We start from the raw sequence: 19,640 nt of genomic DNA on the forward strand, positions 1-19,640 counted from the left end.
TGGCAACGGGCTGAGCGGGGCCGGCGGCTGGGACCCCAGACTGGCAAGGGGCTGGCAGCCAGAACCCCAGACCGGTGGTGGGCTGAGAGGGGCTAGCACCTCACACCAGCAGCAGGCGAGCTGCTCATCCCGCTGCCGGTCTGGGGTTCCATCCGCTGGCTCCTGCTAGCCAGGGTCCCGGCTGCCGGCCCCGCTCAGCCTGCTGCCAGTCTGGGGTTCTGGCTGCCGGCCCCTTGCCAGTCTGGGGTCCCAGCCCTGCCCACATACAGTGGGTACCTACCTTCTCCCTGGTTCTGGCCCATTCTCTTCCTCTCTCTGCACTGAGCTAAGGGTGGGGGTGCACTGAGCACAGGGCTGGGGGTGAAGGAGCAGGCTGGGGATTGGGGTACAGGGTCTGGCCAGGAGCTAGAATGAGGGAGAGGGCTCAGGGTTGGGGCAGGAGGTTTGTGTGTGGAGTGCGTACCTGGGCAGCTCCCATTTGGTGCAAGGGGTGCAGGTAGGAATGTGGCGGGGGGGTGCAGGAGCTCCCATTTGGTGCTCTGGGTGGGGGGATGGGGATGTGGGGGTGCAAGAGTCAGGGAATGGGGTGTGAGGGGGGACTGGGTATGTGTGGGGTGTCAGGGCAGGGGGTGTGGGGAGTGCAGGAGTCAGGGCAGGAGATGTGAGAGGGCTGGGTATGTGTGGAGGGTGCAGGAGTCAGGGCAGAGGGCTGGGGGCATGAGAGGGGGTGCAGGAGTCAGGACATGGGGTGTGGGGGGCTGGGTATGTGTGGAAGGTGCAGGAGTCAGGGATGGCGTCGGGGGGGGGGATGCAGGGGGCTGGGGTGCAAGGGGTTGCTGGGCTCAGGGCAGAGGGCTGGGGGAGGTAGGCTGGGATCAGAGGGGTTCTCCCAGCCCCCTGGCCTGAGTGGCTCACAGCAGGGGGCTGGAGGGATACACCCCGCTCCTACTCCTCTTCCCCAAGGCCATGCTCCTGCCTCCCTTCCCTGCCTCCTTACCAGTCTGAGCAGCAAGGGCGATGAGGCTGCTCTTCTCCCCTCCCCTCCCTTGCAAAGGCCATCGGCGGCAGGGAGGGAGAGGAGGTGGGGCTCGACGAAGCACACTGGGGGGAGAGGGGGAAGCTTGGCTGCCGGCGGAGCCTGCCCTACAGCAGCAGCCGGCAGGACCAAGCTTGCTTCTGCCCCCTGCCCCCGCCAGAGAGAGCAGTAGGCGGGGGGCGGAGAAGAGCAGGCTGGGTCAGGCAACATTTTTAATGGCACGCTGCTGCCTGCCGGGGTTTGGCTCAGCCCGCTGCTGGGGTTCGGCAGTGGGCTGAGCCGGACCCCGGCACACAGCAGCGTGCCATTACAAATCGGCTTGCATGCCGTCTTTGGCATGTGTGCCATAGGTTGCCGACCCCTAGACTAGAAGCATGGAAATACTTCCATGTGAGGAGGAGGAGGAGGAAAATTGGGACTGTTTAGTTTAGGGACGAGGGGACTAGGATAAAAATATACAGAATAATTAATGATATAGAGAAATTATTTGAGGCTTCTATTTATCTTTTCTTAGAGTACAAAACCAATTCAGTGCAATATAGCTCATTTAGTCATTTTCATAAATAATCAGTGGAACTCATTACTGCAAGATAATATTAAGGGCCAAGAGCTTGATAGGAAAGGATTATGGATAAGTGGGTTACAGAATATAACAGATATAAACCTGGTTGTTCAGAGCACAAGACAACCACTAGCTGATGGGATTAGAAAGAAATTTGTCCTAGGTTATTCCATAATTGTTCATCAGTTTCTCATGCCTTCCCTTGAAGCACGTAGTGCTAGCTGCTGTCAGAGACAGAACAATGGTCCATCTTGTCCAGTGTTCTGAGGCAGTTCCTCATGTGAAGACACTGTACCTGCTGAGGTTGAGCTGTTCTTTCTGGCACTGTGGCTACTCTGCTGCCTCTTAAGTGGAGGCACTTGTCCTTACCCACTACATGGCTATTAGTTCAGGTGGAGGGAAGCCTTCCTATGTTGCCGTGCACTGTGGCTTTTCTGACTAGCATATATATTGCAGCAATTGTGCTTTGTGTTGTTTGCATGACACAAAAATGTTGCACTGGTTGGACAGTTGATGTCAGTGGAAAAATAGTTCCACAACCATGGTTTCTTCCTTTGTTGTTTATCAGATGCTGTACTTTGTACTTCTGATTGCCTACGTGAAGTAATGGAAACAGTGGTACCCTGGGAGGCTCCATAATCTCTTCTGGTCCCTGTGGCCTATCCTATTTCATTCTAATGCATTTCTCACTGAGCACCATATTCCATCTCTTGAATATTTTTTTTTTGGACACTGTGGAAGTAAAATGTTAGCATCATACTATGTCAATCTCTTTCCTGCTCGTTATTACAATTTGTCCTATGATAAATTGGATGGGGATTCCACGACCGCCGCTCCCAAGAGAAGGAGGAGGGTGGTGGTGGTTGGAGATTCCCGCCTCAGGGGGACTGAGTGATCTATCTGCCACCCCAACCAAGAAAATCGAGAGGTCTGCTGCTTGCCAGGAGCTAGGATTCACGATGTGATGGAGAGACTGCTAAGACTCATCAAACCCTCGGATCGCTACCCCTTCCTGCTTCTACATGTGGGCACCAATGATACTGCCAAGAATGACCTTGAGCGGATCACTGCAGACTACGTGGCTCTGGGAAGAAGGATAAAGGAGTTTGAAGCACAAGTGGTGGTCTCGTCCATCCTCCTTGTGCAGGGAAAAGGCCTGGGTAGAGATCGTCGAATTGTGGAAGTCAACGAATGGCTACGCAGGTGGTGTCGGAGAGAAGGCTTTGGATTCTTCGACCACGGGATGGTGTTCCAAGAAGGAAGAGTGCTAAGCAGAGATGGGCTCCACCTAACGAAGAGAAGGAAGAGCATCTTTGCAAGCAGGCTGGCTAACCTGGTGAGGAGGGCTTTAAACTAGGTTCACCAGAGGAAGGAGACCAAAGCCCTGAGGTAAGTGAGGAAATGGGATACCGGGAGGAAGCACGAGCAGGAGGGTGCACGAGGGGAGGACTCCTGTCTCAGACTGAGAAAGTGGGACAATCAGTGAGTTATCTTAAGTGCCTATACACAAATGCAAGAAGCATGAGAAACAAGCAGGGAGAACTGGAAGTCCTGGCACAGTCAAGGAACTATGATATGATTGGAATAACAGAGACTTGGTGGGATAACTCACATGACTGGAGTACTGTCATGGATGGATATAAATTGTTCAGGAAGGACAGGCAGGGCTGAAAAGGTGGGGGAGTTGCATTGTATGTAAGAGAGCAGTATGAGTGCTCAGAGCTCCGGTATGAAACTGCAGAAAAACCTGAGAGTCTCTGGATTAAGTTTAGAAGTGTGAGCAACAAGGGAGATGTCATGGTGGGAGTCTGCTATAGACCACCAGACCATGGGGATGAGGTGGACAAGGCTTTCTTCCGGCAATTAGCAGAAGTTACTAGATCGTAGGCCCTGGTTCTCAAGGGAGACTTTAATCACCCTCATATCTGCTGGTAAAGCAATACAGCAGTGCACAGACAATCCAGGAAGTTTTTGGAAAGTGTGGGAGACAATTTCCTGGTCCAAGTGCTGGAGGAACCAACTAGGGGCAGAGCTCTTCTTGACCTGCTGCTTACAAACAGAGAAGAATTAGTAGCAGAAGCAAAAGTGGATGGGAACCTGGGAGGCAGTGACCATGAGATGATCAAGTTCAGGATCTTGACGCAAGGAAGAAAGGAGAGCAGCAGAATACGGTCCAGCTTGGCTTAACAGTGAAATCCTTGCTGATCTTAAACGCAAAAATGAAGCTTACAAGAAGTGGAAGATTGGACAAATGACCAGGGAGGAGTATAAAAATATTGCTCAGGCATGCAGGAGTGAAATCAGGAAGGCCAAATCACACTTGGAGTTGCAGCTAGCAAGAGATGTTAAGAGTAACAAGAAGAGTTTCTTCAGGTATGTTGGCAACAAGAAAGTCAAGGAAAGTGTGGGCCCCTTACTGAATGAGAGAGGCAACCTAGTGACAGAGGATGTGGAAAAAGTTAATGTACTCAATGATTTTTTTGCTTCTGTCTTCACAAACAAGATCAGCTCCCAGACTGCTGCTCTGGGCAGCACAGTATGGGGAGAAGGTGACCAGCACTCTGTGGAGAAAGAAGTGGTTCGGGATTATTTAGAAAAATTGGACGAGCACAAGTCCGTGGTGCCGGATGCACTGCATCTGAGGGTGCTAAAGGAGTTGGTGGATGTGATTGCAGAACCATTGGCCATTATCTTTGAAAACCCATGGTGAACGGGGGAGATCCCAGATGACTGGAAAAAGGCTAACGTAGTGCCCATCTTTAAAAAAGGGAAGGAGGAAGATCTGGGGAACTACAGGCCAGTCAGCTTCACCTCAGTCCCTGGAAGAATAATGGAGCAGGTCCTCAAGGAATCAATTCTGAAGCACTTAGAGGAGAGGAAAGTGATCAGGAACAGTCAGCATGGATTCACCAAGGGCAAGTCATGCCTGACTAACCTAATTGCCTTCTGTGAGGAGATAACTGGGTCTGTGGATGAGGGGAAAGCAGTGGATGTGTTATTTCTTGACTTTAGCAAAGCTTTTGATACGGTCTCCCGCAGTATTCTTGCTGGCAAGTTAAAGAAGTATGGATTGGATAAATGGACTATAAGGTGGATAGAAAGCTGGCTAGATCGTCAGGCTCAGTGGGTAGTGATCAATGGCTCCATGTCTAGTTGGCAGCTGGTTTCAAGCGGAGTGCTCCAAGGGTCAGTCCTGGGGCCGGTTTTGTTCAATATCTTCATTAATGATCTGGAAGATGGCATGGAGTGCACTCTCAGCAAGTTTGCGGATGACACTAAACTCGGAGGAGTAGTAGATACGCTGGAGGGTAGGGATAGACAAAGGGACCTAGACAAATTAGAGGACTGGGCGAAAAGAAACCTGATGAGTTTCAACAAGGACAAGTGCAGAGTCCTGCACTTAGGACGGAAGAATCCCATTCACTGTTACAGACTAGGAACCGAATGGCTAGGAAGCAGTTCTGCAGAAAAGGACTTAGGGGTTACAGTGGACGAGAAGCTGGATATGAGCAGGGCCGGCTCCAGACCCAAGCGCGTGCTTGGGGCGGCATTTTGCCGGGAGGGCGGCAGGCGGCTCCGGCGGACCTCCCGCAGATGTGCCTGCGGAGGGGCCGCTGGTCCCGCGGCTTCGGTGGAGCATCCGCAGGCATGCCTGCGGGAGGTCCTCCAGAGCCGTGGGACCAGCGGACCCTCCGCAGGCACGTCTGCAAGAGGTCCCCCGGAGCCGCGGGACCGGCGACCGCCAGAGCACCCCTCACGGTGCACCGCCCTGCTTGGGGCGGCGGAATTCCTAGAGCCGCCCCTGGATATGAGTCAACAGCGTGCCCTTGTTGCCAAGAAGGCTAATGGCATTTTGGGCTGTATAAGTAGGGGCATTTGCCAGCAGATCGAGGGACGTGATCATTCCCCTCTATTCGACATTGGTGAGGCCTCGTCTGGAGTACTGTGTCCAGTTTGGGTCCCACACTACAAGAAGGATGTGGAAAAATTGGAAAGAGTCCAGCGGAGGGCAACAAAAATGATTGGGGGCTGGAGCACATGACCTATGAGGAGAGGCTGAGGGAACTAGGATTGTTTAGTTTGCAGAAGAGAAGAATGAGGCGGGATTTGATAACTGCTTTCAACTACCTGAAAGGGGGTTCCAAAGAGGATGGATCTAGACTGTTCTCAGTGGTACCTGATGACAGAACAAGAAGTAATGGTCTCAAGTTGCAGTGGGGGAGGTTTAGGTTGGATATTAGGAAAAACTTTTTCACTAGGAGGTGAAGCACTGGAATGTGTTACCTAGGGAGGTGGTGGAATCTCCTTCCTTAGAGGTTTTTAAGGTCAGGCTTGACAAAGCCCTGGCTGGGATGATTTAGTTGGGAATTGGTCCTGCTTTGAGCAGGAGGTTGGACCAGATGACTTCCTGAGGTCCCTTCCAACCCTGATATTCTATGATTCTATGATCCTATGACTCACCACAGGGTTCCCTTTCCTCCAATCCTAGAGAATAAGATTGGAGGAACATCATTTTTATCTCAGAAGACGAACCATGAAATGTATTATCTCTATATAAATCCAACTCCTTTTTCACATATACTGTCAACCTGTGCACCATTCTGTGACTGGGCAACAACTTGCATCAGATCATCTGTAAAACTCCCTGCCTGACTGTTTTTGCCAGATTTTTTGCCCCTTCCACCCCGCAAAAAACCAAACTTTTCTCTATGGTGACATCATACTGTGTGTCCATGTTAGGATGATTCCCTTGCATTTATATGGTGCCTAAATCATGGGTTATGGGATTTTTCCCCTTCACTGTTTGTGTAACTATTTGCCTTATTTACTGTGAATGCTGATGACCAGAAAAAGGAAGTTAGTTATTGGATGCTGTTGCAACATTAACACACCTAAAGGAAACAACCTGTCATTCCCAACACCACTGTCCTGAACCCTGGCAGAGTGGCTACTATAGGAATCTCAAAATGCCCATCATGAGGCACATACATATACAAAACTTTTGTTTGCTAGACAGAAAATTACAGACATCAGTAAATGCAGTTCAGTTATTTTATCCAGGATAAGAGGGCCATGTCTGCACAATTACAGAGTGATAAATTTGTTTCCAGAGCAGAGGCAGAAGGAGCTATTACAGGAATCTGACTACAGCCTCTCAAAATAGGAATTTCTTTGTATGAATGTGATAAGAGAAAATTAAATTAAAATTTGTCTGTCTTTAGCCAATAAATGTTAGTTTTTTTCCCCCTAGGAACAATGCCTAGAACAAAGCCCGTGTGCCCCCAAAATGAAAAGTTTTAAATACATAACATTTCCCAGGCCAGCTTATTTTCTGCTTTTTCTTTGTAAGCTGTTCTAGTCCTCTCCCTGAGAAATTCAAAGCCACAGTGGTCTGTGAAATCCTTTCTGATGTTTGTAACAGTCAGAAAATGGAAACAGAAACGTTACCATGTCAGTTAGCTGTATGACTGATTAGCTCAGATGTTGACCAGAACTCAGCCCATCTATGGACTTTTGAAGAGTTTGCATAATAATTCAAATAATTAACACATCCAGGAAAATCAGAATTTGTTCAGGGGTATTCTGTGGTCAAAAAAAAGGCAGCTGAATTAATTTGTGAATTATATACTCATTTCTTTCCAAGATACTAAGTAGAACCGTGCAAGTAAGTGATTCGTTGGTTCACTGGCAAGTCTGATTTTCTTTTTTAAAAAGTAAAGTGGGGTCAAATCAAAAATTTTTTTATTATTATTTTTGGAGAATCAAAAATTTTGAAGAAAAAATCATTTGTGTTGAACAAAACATTTCATTTTGATTTTGAGATTTTAAAAACATTTTTATGTGAAATAAAATTAAAGGAGATTTTAAAATGAAAAGTTGTTTCAGATGGAAAAATTGAAACATTTCATTTAGAAAATGTCAAAATGTAACATTTTGGTTTTTTTTAAAATTTTCTTTGAAATAATCTGTCAAAACTGACATGAATTTGTGAAATGTTTCAGTGTTGCCATAGCTGCATTTTTTAAAAAAAAATTTTGCTCAAAAAATTTGTGGCAAAAAAAATTCTCACTGTTATACTTTAAGTACTTTTATTCTATGAATATGCAAATACATGGTGTGGGAAATTGGGGCCTTTCTTTCATAAGAATATGATTATAAAATATTTCACATTTTCTTTGACCTGAAGCTTGACACAGAATTTTAACACATTGCCTTTTCATAGGCTACATTTAAAGGATGGACGGATATCATGTATGCAGCTGTTGATTCCACGGATGTAAGTACAGTACATATTCTAAGTTTATTTGTTTAGAGTGGGTAGACTCTAAGGTATACATAACACTTCTTTAATATCTAACTTGACTGGCAGTGAAAAGGAAAGCTTAAAACATGGCAAATGTTGTATACAAATTAAATTTATAAAGTAATTAAGTGCACATTTCAGATGGAGCAACTTGCTTTCTTACAGTAGTTATTTACAATAAGTATTACTAACTAAATAAAAATAGATTAACAAAGGCTAACAAAGAATGCTTAAATACTGCTCCAGAATGGCCAAATTTCCTGGCTTTCTTTCTTTTTTGTTAATGAAGTTTGACACTCTGCATCCAGTTTTCAAAGATGACTTTGCAAGTGTGCACAGACAACCTACATTTTAATGTACCAACTGTCACGTATGCATTTACCTGCTTTGTGTACCTGGTGTCCACTGAAACACACAAATAATTGCAGAATTTTAGGAGGCATTAGAAACATCCTCTTCAGACAATTGGTCTCTTATTATTTAGTGCTGACGTTTTGCTATTTCTCCTTGTTTTGTAGGTAGGCAAGCAGCCCAAGTATGAAGAAAGCCTGTATATGTATTTTTACTTTGTCATCTTTATCATCTTTGGGGCATTCTTCACTTTGAACCTTTTCATTGGTGTCATCATAGACAACTTCAACCAACAAAAAAAGAAGATAAGTATTCTAGCATTTCATCACTATATCAGAAAGAGCTGAATGTAAAAGAAATGATTTAAACATCAAGTGATTAACTTTTATAAGGGATGAAAATAATTATCTGAACTCTCTCATAATAGTTGTAGGGAACATGGGCCATATTTGAATCGGGGCCTGGATAACTTTATTTGATCAATTATTAAATAAAGTTTAATATTGATAAATGTTAAAGCAGCTTTTGACTCTAGGTGAAAGGGCACTAGAGCAGACCATGTACTTTCCCTGGTCACCCCCACCCAAAGTTATTCTGACTAATTGTCATAAGGAGTGAGTGAAAATGTATGAAAGAGTAATTGCTGATGAACAGTTAATCGTATTTAGCAAAGTTAGAATGGACCTTGTATCATTAGACTGACATCTGATACCAGCTCCTTCTCACATGGGTCTCTTAGGGTATGTCTACACTGCAATTAGAAACCCACGGTTAGGCCATTTCAGCTAACTTGGGCTCAGGAGCTCAGGCTGTGAGGCTGTTTAATTGCATTGTAGACTTCCTGGCTCAGGCTGTAGCCCAAGCTCTGGGACCCTCCCACCTTATAGGGCCTTAGAGCATGTGGGCCAGCCCAAGCAAGTTTTTAATTGCCGTGTAGACATACCCTCAGTGTCCCCTAAATAAAGGAACATCTGCTTGTTGTCACTAATAGATTTTGCAAGAAAACATTCTCTTCGGACTGGAATCTTCTGTTGCAACCTCAGATTGAGAAACCAAATGATTGGTCCATGTTGAACCATGGTCAACATGTTGGATCCCCTAATTAGCCTTTGAAGAGTTCCCCAAGGATTGGTCTTGGGACCAATTTATTCAATATTTTTATTCCTGATCTTAGCACTAAAAGCAGGAGTGCGCTAATGAAGTTTGCTGTTGATACAAAGCTGAACATTTTTTTTGGCTGGCTGTTTCTTGCTCACATGCTCAGGATCACTATATGTCAGGTCAGGAAGGAATTTTCCCCAGGTCAGATTGGCAGTGATGCTGGGGGATTTTTTGCCTTCCTCTGTAGCATGTGGGTGCAGGATTATCTGGGCATATCTGATGTAATCATTTCCCTGCCACTGTGAGGGCCTCAGGCATTGGTGCATGTCAGTCCCTTCTAGTATCTGTGTTGTAGTCTTCTTTGGGTTGTAATATTTTGGTCTCATTTCAGTTGTTGGGTTAGTGTGCAGATGCTGGAGGCATTGCCGGCCTGTGCCAAAGTGGCAAGCTGCAAAGAAATCATTCTAAGAGTTGTACTTTTTTAAAGCAAAGGCAAGAATTAGCTTCTGCTTTTGCAGATTCTTGGCCCAACCAATTATATTAAAGGAACAGTTTTCCTTCTTACATTCCTTTGAAGTATTAAAGTAATTCTTCCTTGTGTTAACCTTGCAAGCTGATTTAATTACTGAGGGCATGTCTATAATAGAAAATCCATAATGGCACCAGCTGCAGCACTGTACTGTATACACTACAGCAGGGGTCAGCAACCTTGCAGAAGTGGTGTGCCGAGTCTTCATTTATTCACGCTAATGTAAGGTTTCGCATGCAGGTAATACATTTTAAAGTTTTTAGAAGGTCTCTCTCTATAAGTCTATAAACTATTGTTGTATGTAAAGTAAACAAGTTTTTTTAAAACGTTTAAGAAGCTTCATTTAAAATTAAATTAAAATGCTGATCTTATCAGTTTAGTGCAGTGGTTCTTAACCTGGGGTGCACGCACGCCCGGGGCAGGGCCGGTGCAAGGATATTTTGCGCCCTAGGCGAAACTTCCACCTTGCGCCCCCCCCCTTGCACATCAGTTCATTGAGGGGCAAATCCTAATGAGCCTTTATAGACCCCAGGGGCCAGCCGTGCCCAGGGGCCAGCCATGCCCAGGGGCTGCTCCCCAGACCAGGTTCTCCCCTCCCCACCCTCTGAACTTCCCTGGACGGTGCACAGCCCCCCCACGATCCCTTCCCACCGCACCCAGGTGGCCCCCGCCCTGAGTCCACTCACTGGCTTTGCAGGGCTTGGGCCGCTGCAGCAGCTCGGCAGGGAGGAGCTGCTTACCGGAGGCACTGGAGAGCCAGAGCATCCCACTTGCGGCAGCAGTGAGCCCCAGCCATGGAGAAGCCGGCACGGTGCAGGGGGGCAGCTGCCCTGCAAAGGCGGCAGCGTCACTAGCGGGGAGCAGCTGCACCCCTCCCTCCTGCCCAGGCTGGGACCACCCCCCCAGGGGCTCCTGCAGGCTAGAGTGGATGTATGCGGGCACCAGCCCCCATGTGCCCCCTGGCTTCCCCCTTGCCTAGGGTTACCATATTTCAACAATCAAAAAGAAGGCGAGAGCCCTTCCCTAGCCCCGCCCCCATCCACTCCCTCCCACTTCCGACCCTGATTGCCCCGGTCAGATCCCCCAATCCCCCCACCCTGCTCCTTGTCCCCTGACTGCCTCCTCCTGAGACCCCCCCACCCTAACTGCCCCCCCCCAGGACCCTACCCCCTACCTGTCCCCTGACAGCCCCAACCCTTATCCACACCCCTGCCGCAGACAGACACCTGGGGACTCCCACGCCCCATCCAACCACTCCCCATCCCCTGACAGGACCCCCAGAACTCCCGACCCATCCAACCTTCCTTCTCCTCCTCCTCCCTGACTGCCCCCCGCACTCCCCTTACCAGGCCCATCCCGGTCAGACACTGGCTCCATGTGGAGGCAAAACTCCACGTGGAGTGCTGAGGCAGCGGGAGGGAGGAGCTGCAAGAGGGGCAGTGGTGGCGGTGGCTCACACTTCCGGGAGCTGCAGAACCCAAGCGCAGTGAGGAGGGAGGTGGGGGGGACACGCCTGCCTGGTGCCCCCACCCCCGGGGGGGGGCTCCTGCAGTGGATGCATGCGGGCGGCAGTCCCCATGTGCCCCCCTGGCTCGCCCCTCGCCGTGCTTGGGCTCTGCGGCGCCCAGGAATGTGAGCCGCAGCCCCTCCCGCAGCAGGCTGAGAGCCCCACGACCAGCGGCTCACACTCCTGGGAGCCGCAGAACCCGAGCGTGGTGAGGGTGGAGCCGGGGGATGCGCTTGCCACTGGTCTGGGGTCCCGGCCGCCGGCCCCGCTCAGCCTCTGCTGCCCTGGGGTTCTATTCACTCAGCCGACCGCGCACTGAGTGGGGCCAGCGGCCGGGACCCTGCCTGGCAGCCGCGTGCCAGGCAATCGGCTCATGTGCCAAAGGTGGCACGCATGCTGTAGGTTGCCGACCCCTGCGCTACAGCAACAGAAGGGGTTTCGTCCATCGCGGTAGTAAATCCAGCTCTCTGAAAGGTGGTAGCTAGGTCAACAGAAGAATTCTTCCATCAGCCTAGAACTGTCTACACCGAGGGTTAAGTCAGCTTAATTACATTGCACACTGCATGAAATTTTTCACAGCCCTAAGCGATGTTGTTTTATCTCCCTAACTGTGTCATGTAGACTCACTCTTATTGTTGTAATTGGCAAGCCAGATAAATGAATCCATTTATCTTTAGGTTAAAATTCAGTTATAACCTTTATTTTTTTTATTGTGTTGTGTTATTGTTAATTAGTTTAGATAAACTAGAAGTGAATCAGTGACTTATGTTTAGCTTCACATTTGTTTGCTTATTCTTTTAATAAAATCTATAAAAGTATATTAGACTAGTTTGTCTATCAAAACTTCAGTGTGGAAAAACAACCATACCCAAGGTAAAGGCAAATCCAGTGAATAGTCCTGAACCCACATTTCAATCATTCGATTAAAATCCAATTACCATTACACAACAAAGAGGTAAAAAAAGAGCAGAGAAAGAAACAACTAAAACACTTCCTTTATATTTTGTTCCAAATAAAGAGATAATAGTCTTTTATTTTTGAAGTTTTTAAAGAATTTCAATCTACAGTGGTATCTGAATATTATCAGTAGCACTTTTTCCAACTACAAACTGTAGCCCAAAAAGTTGCATGTGGTTTCCTTTTTTGCTTTAGTATGGAGTTGCCATACCACAACTTCATTTTTATTGATGCCAAATATCTCTAAATTGTCTGCTCTTTTAATGAATGCTGCTAGCTAAAAGCTCAGTTTTTTTCACCCATTCTCCCCAACATTAAACAGCCTCATTTTTCTAGCAAGACTTCATATGCTCTTAAAGAATTCAGTTCTATGTAATCTATTTTGATCCCTGAATTTTTTCTTTTGAAAAAATGAATACCTGTATAGTAAATTCTATGTTCATATATAGAAATAATATCTCTAATGGCATGGTTGTAACCAGTTATTTCATTTCTTTACCTTGGAGGTCAAGACATCTTCATGACAGAAGAACAGAAGAAATATTACAATGCAATGAAAAAGCTGGGATCCAAGAAACCACAAAAACCTATACCTAGGCCAGCGGTAAGAATGCACATTAACTTACATTAATCTGTTGGGAGCAAATCACAATTGCAAGCTAAGTGTCAAACATTTCTGGATGTTATAGTTGGAAATGGAAATGTATGCATATTTCTGTTTCAGAGTGGTAGCCGTGTTAGTCTGTATCAGTAAAAACAACGAGGAGTCCTTGTAGCACCTTAGGGACTTACAAATTTATTTGGGCATAAGCTTTTGAGGGCTAAAACCCACTTCATCAGATGCATGGAGTGGAAAATACAGAGGCAGGTATAAATACACAGCACTTGAAAAAATGGGAGTTGCCTTACCAAGTGGGGGATTTAATAAAATCCAACTTACTTTTTCACTTTTTTTCAGAACAAATTCCAAGGTTTGATGTTTGATATTGTAACAAAACAAGCATTTGATATCAGCATCATGATTCTTATCTGCCTCAACATGGTCACAATGATGGTAGAAACTGATGACCAGAGTGATGAGATGAAACGTATTTTATACTGGATTAACATGGTCTTTATTGTCCTTTTCACTGGAGAATGTGTCCTCAAACTAATGTCACTCCGTTATTACTACTTCACCATAGGCTGGAACATTTTTGATTTTGTGGTTGTCATTCTCTCCATAGTAGGTAAGAAATAATTACATTTAAAAGAAATCTAATGAACGGAAGGGCAACATTTGTTATAAAAATTTGTTTTAACAATGGAAGATTTACAAGATCAGATAGACCGTTACTTAGCTTTCACTTCCCCTGATTCTACAGTAAACAGGAAAAATGCATTAGAGCATTTATAGTAATCCGTACATTACCATTCTCAACCTCAGAAACAGCAAATGGGCTTTCTTAGTACTTTAGTATTAATTTTAATATCCATTTTTTTCATATCCCACCATAAAAAGTGCCAAAACAAATATGGTACCTGTGCAATGCCTTTTAATAGATGCTATTATGCAAAACTCTCTCCCTATTCAGAATCTCTACTAAGGCTAGATATGGCCTGTCTTCATTTATGCTCTGTGATATGGAAAATTTAAATTGTTATAAAACAGACTATTGTTTTGTTTTGTTTACAGGTATGTTTTTAGACAAGGTGATTGAAGAGTATTTTGTGTCCCCCACCTTATTCAGAGTTGTCCGACTCGCCAGAATAGGTCGAATCCTGCGTCTCATTAAGGGTGCTAAAGGGATTCGCACTCTGCTTTTTGCTTTGATGATGTCTCTTCCTGCTTTGTTTAACATTGGTCTCCTGCTTTTCCTGGTCATGTTTATCTATGCTATATTTGGAATGTCCAACTTTGCTTATGTTAAGAAGGAAGGTGGGATTGATGACATGTTCAACTTTGAAACTTTTGGCAACAGCATGCTCTGCCTATTTGAAATTACCACATCAGCTGGTTGGGATGGTTTGCTGTCACCAATTCTTAACAGTGGAGAACCGGACTGTGATCCCAATAAACCTCACCCAGGAAGCTCTGTTAAAGGAGACTGTGGTAACCCTCCAGTTGGGATTTTCTTTTTTGTCAGTTATATTATCATCTCATTTCTAGTTGTAGTAAACATGTATATTGCTGTTATTTTGGAGAACTTCAGTGTTGCTACGGAAGAAAGTGCCGAGCCCTTGAGTGAGGATGACTTTGAGATGTTCTATGAGGTTTGGGAAAAGTATGATCCAGATGCAACCCAGTTTATAGAATACAGTAAACTATCTGATTTTGCAGCCTCTTTGGATCCTCCTCTTCTTATAGCAAAACCAAACACTCTTCAGCTTATTGCAATGGATCTGCCCATGGTAAGTGGTGACAGAATTCACTGCCTTGACATCTTGTTCGCTTTTACAAAGCGTGTTTTGGGGGAAAGTGATGAGATGGATGCACTTCGAATACAAATGGAAGATCGTTTTATGGCGGCCAATCCTTCTAAAGTCTCCTATGAACCAATTACCACCACATTAAAACGAAAACAAGAGGAAGTGTCCGCTACTGTTATTCAGCGAGCTTACAGACATTACCTTTTAAAGCATATGTTGAAAAAAGTTTCATTAATGTATCACAAAGAAAAGCATGGTCTGCCTATCAAAGAAGATATGACTCTGGATAAGCTAAGTGAAAACTCAGCTGGAGAAAAAACAGATAAGACCCCCTCCACAACTTCTCCACCTTCCTACGATAGTGTAACAAAGCCAGACAAAGACAAATATGAAAAAGACAATTCAGAAAAAGAAGACAAAAGTAAGGACACCAGGGAAAGTAAAAAGTAAAAGGAAACAAAGAATTCCATTCATCACCAATCATTTACAGCTTGAGAAAGTGACATTTCTGTCAATAGGGCTCCTGTAGGAGGTCTACGCCAAAGTGACAGCTTTTACACATACACACGCGCACACACACACACACCCTTTAAGGTCAGTGCCTATATCAAGACAGTGACCCCTTGTCATCGAACTATGACTCTGTAGGGTAACAGCCTTGCCAAGAGATTATTATTACCAGCTGGTACTGATGAAGAGGAGACACAACATTGCTACTCAGACTGTTAGGAACATTAAAGGATGCAAATCTATAATTCTTAAAATGCGTGTGTGTTAACAACAAATACTTCAGCGGCGTAATTATATCCATTCTCTGCATTTAAACGGCCATGTTTGTCCTAGTTTTAAAATTTCTGTTGGTGCAGTCATTTGTTTTAATTCACAGATTTTTATATGTGGTTCTTTTATGTTGGGAAAAGGAGATAAGTGCTCTTTCACAAGTATTCAAGTGTCAGATACTATTTATGTGGCATGGTTCTTAACAAGCTAATTAAAAAGCGAGGTCCCTGCCCCTGTGACCTTAAACCTAAATCCGATCATCACAAAAAGATGACAAGACCATGGGAGATATAAGCAAGACATCAATAAATACCAGTAGAGGAGTCTGCCCTTGGAAGAGGGTAGTTATTCTCACAGAGAGCTGATTCGTTTATTAGTTCCACTTTTTTCTTTTTGGTTACTTAGTTTTTGGTTTTCTTAAAAAACATTTTTTACCTATTATTTTAAAGTCTATATCTGGTGAGTTGTTATACTCTGATTCTCCCTCATGTTCAGATTGAAGTGATTTGCATGAAGGCATGCGGTACTTATAGCTCATGCATGGAAACATATGACCTCACAAAGAGCAGCAGAGTTCTAACTACTTCCAGATTTCAGGCTGGCTCTTAATTTTGAAGTATTTTAACTATCATGAACTAAAACATCCAGAAAAATAATAAATATAAAGTCAAAAAGAATACCCAAAAATGGAACAGTCATTTTTTTGGTTTGGTTGGGTTGGTTTTTGCCTTTTAATATAGACTATTACATTTCAACAGTGCAGTCCATATTTTACTCTAAGGTCTGGAGCTACATTCTGTCTCTACTTCTCTTATTCACGTGAGTAAAACCCCTTTAAGATACAGGGAGTAACATGTGCAGATCAATGGGAATGTTAAGCACCCTTGGGACAAATACTGCCTTGCTTTATACCTTATGCCAACAACCCAACCCTGTTAGAGTTGCAAAGGGGAGACGCGGCAGGGAAGGTGTAAATCAGGGAAGAATTTGGTCCCCATATGTTTTTGTCAAGTGTTCTGCAATATGAAATGAATCTTCCTTAAACACTGAAATGTTCAAATAGGTGTAGTTATTCTGCTTTATCCTGCAGTATTTTTTAAATGTCATCTGTTCTCAGCAAGGCTGACATTGTAATTTGTCAGTGAAATGGCTTTTGATATTTAAATCGTTTGACACAGTGGTACATGTTTGAGCAAGCAAATAATGACCTGACCACAGTATTTATTACATTAAATATGTACCTTAATAAGTCGAGTGTGCAAACTTTCAACAGGTAATATGATATATTCTGTACTATTATAAATAATTTGAAGGTTGTCACTGATGCATGTTTATCTGTATCTTACGCCTTGTTGCTGTATCTTACACCTTCCAAAGTTCGGAAGTCTAATATGGGAAGCCATGTGTCAGTGGAAAAGTGAAACAAATTGTTCAACCAGACATCATTCTTCATGTTAGTAAGCAATAGTTTGCTGCTATTTAAGAGCTTATTTTTATTTAATTTTTAAAAAATATATCATGCAGTGTATAATTGGACTATACAGGGCATGTAAACTGTTTAACTTGTTGAAAATGTGGGGTTAGAAAACAGTTTTATAAAAAAACTATATTATTTTTAAAAATCACTTTATTTTTCAGCATTTTGTACCTATAAGCAGCTACAGTTATCCTCAACTTGTTGTCAGTCATTTTTTTGGTCATTTCTATTCCTACTTCTTTTTCATTAAGAAATTTAAGATATGAAGAAGTGAACAGGTAGTTGAACGCTTCTGCTTATTATTATACTTGCACATATTTTAATATGAAATAATTTTAAATAAAATGGGGACCAGAGTTCACTTGCTTCTGAGTAGGTTGTTCCTTGTATGTGGAAAAAGAATGGAGAAATAGGTTGAATTTCTAGCGCTGCCTGCATCTGAAGTTTCGAGGTAGTCTTATTCATGGAATCCTTGATCTTTCACAGTGTCTGTTTATATAGACTGTTATTCTTGTTGATTCATGATGCACTAGAACTGTTTAAAGTATAATATGGGATCCACAATCTTTTTTTCACAAGAACCAAGTAGTGAATAATGCATCACATCAGGATGTTTTTGTTTCTTACACAAGGTGGAGTTAAACATAGACTCCTTCTTTTACTAAAACTATCGACGTGTAGTGTATTGATGAACTGCATGCCAGAAAATGTTTTCCCATAAATACATTACTAACCAGACAAAAGAATAAAGATTACATTTTTATCATATGTACTTGTTCAATCTGTGTTTTATTATGTAAAATTAATACACAATAATAAATGGGTTGCTATTAAAATTAAAGGGGAATGGCTTTAGTGATGGGGCAAAGGGGTCTTTTGACCCTTAAAACACAAGTTACAATATAGCTTAAGTCAGTATTGATAGAAACTTGTTACCATCTGATTATTTTTTAAATTATGGGAAAGAATTAGTGGTCTCAATTCAATTTTTAGTAAACAGCATCACAACACAATAATAAGAGGAACTTGTTCAGGGTGTTGTAGCAGGTGGTCCAAGAATTAAATGGGCATGGTAACTTTAATTACCATTTTATCCTGAGGTAGTGGTGCAATGTGGGGACTTTTGTACTGCTGATGCCCATGCTTGACACATTCTGTGAACTTAAAGAGGATTCCAGCCTCCAACACTATCTATATATAAATGATCAGTTTTCAAAATGGAGAGCGGTAAATAGTGGTGTCCCCCAGGGGTCTGTACTGGGACCAGTCCTATTCAACATATTCATAAATGAGCTGGAAAAAGGGATAAACAGTGAGGTGGGGAAATTTGCAGATGATACAAAATTGCTCAAGATAGTTAAGTCCCAGGCAGACTGCAAAGAGCTGCTAAAGGATCTCTCAGAACTGGGTGAGTGGACAACAAAATGGCAGATGAAATTCAATGTTGATAAAAGCAAAGTCATGTACATTAGAAAATACAAACCCAACTGTGCATACAAAATGATGGGGTCTAAATTAACTGTTACCAATCAAGAAAGAGATCTTGGAGTCATTCTGCATAGTACTCTGAAAACATCCACTCAAAAAAGCAGCAGTCAAAAAAAGCAAACAGAATGTTGGGAATCATTAAGACAGGAATAGATGAGGGGTAGGCAACCTATGGCACCATGCTGATTTTTAGTGGTCCTGGCCACCGGTCCAGGGGGGCTCTACATTTTAATTTAATTTTAAATGAAGCTTCTTAAACATTTTAAAAACCTTTTTTACTTTACATACAACAATAGCTTAGTTATATATTATAGACTTGTATGTTAAAAACATTAAAATGTGTTACTGGCACACAAAACCTTAAATTAGAGTGAATAAATGAAGGCTCGGCACACTACTTCTAAAAGGTTGCCGACCCCTGGGATAGATAATAAGACAGAAAATATCACATTGCCTCTATAAATTCATGGTACACCCACATCTTGAATACTGTGTGTGGATGTGGTTGCCCCATCTCAAAAAAGATATATTGAAATTGGAAAAGGTTCAGAAAAGGGCAACAAAAATGATTAGGGGTATGGAATGGCTGCCAGATCAGGAGAGATTAATAAGACTGGGGCTTTTCCGCTGGAAAAGAGACGACCAAGGGGGGATTTAATAGAGGTCTATAAAATCATGACTAGTGTGGAGAAAGTAAATAAGAAAGTGTTATGTATACCTTCTCATAACACAAGAACTAGGGGTCACCAAATGAAATTAATAGGTAGTAGGTTTAAAACAAACAAAGGCAGTATTTTTTCACACAACAGACAATCAACCTGTGAAACTCCTTGCCAGAGGATATTGTGAAAACCAAATCTACAACTGGATTAAAAAAGGAACTAGATAGAGGATAGGTCCATCAATGGCTATTAGCCATGATGGACAGGGAGGGTGTGCCTAGCCTCTGTTTGCCAGAAGCTGGGAATGGGCGACGGGGTGGATCACTTGATGATTACCTGTTCTGTTCATTCCCTCTGGAGCACCTGGCATTGGCCACTGTCGGAAGACAGGATACTAGGCTTGATGGACCTTTGATCTGACCCCATATGGCCATTCTTATTCTTATATTTTCCACAGAAACATTAGATTCACTGTTA

At 43.7% G+C, this 19,640-nt stretch overlaps 1 protein-coding gene across 11 annotated transcripts in view; it reads left to right on the top strand.

Moving 5' to 3' along the window:
• LOC120374780 (sodium channel protein type 2 subunit alpha-like) overlaps positions 1 to 19,640 on the top strand; it is a 243,300-nt gene that overhangs the window by 167,943 nt on the left and 55,717 nt on the right. For 7 of the 11 annotated variants that reach the window (XM_039495004.1, XM_039495005.1, XM_039494999.1 and 4 more), the window contains 5 exons: positions 7,822 to 7,875; positions 8,421 to 8,558; positions 12,847 to 12,951; positions 13,306 to 13,576; positions 14,023 to 17,781. In XM_039495004.1, the coding sequence (XP_039350938.1) occupies positions 7,822 to 7,875; positions 8,421 to 8,558; positions 12,847 to 12,951; positions 13,306 to 13,576; positions 14,023 to 15,206 (1,752 nt within the window). In that variant the 3' untranslated portion in view covers positions 15,207 to 17,781. Of the gene's footprint in view, positions 1 to 7,821; positions 7,876 to 8,420; positions 8,559 to 12,846; positions 12,952 to 13,305; positions 13,577 to 14,022; positions 17,782 to 19,640 lie in introns of those variants that run through there. The other 4 variants (XR_005586242.1, XR_005586239.1, XR_005586240.1 and 1 more) reach the window with 1 other exon arrangement.

The sequence above is a fragment of the Mauremys reevesii genome, linkage group 11, assembly GCF_016161935.1.
Source record: "Mauremys reevesii isolate NIE-2019 linkage group 11, ASM1616193v1, whole genome shotgun sequence".
In the NCBI taxonomy this organism is placed as follows: Eukaryota; Metazoa; Chordata; order Testudines; family Geoemydidae; genus Mauremys; species Mauremys reevesii.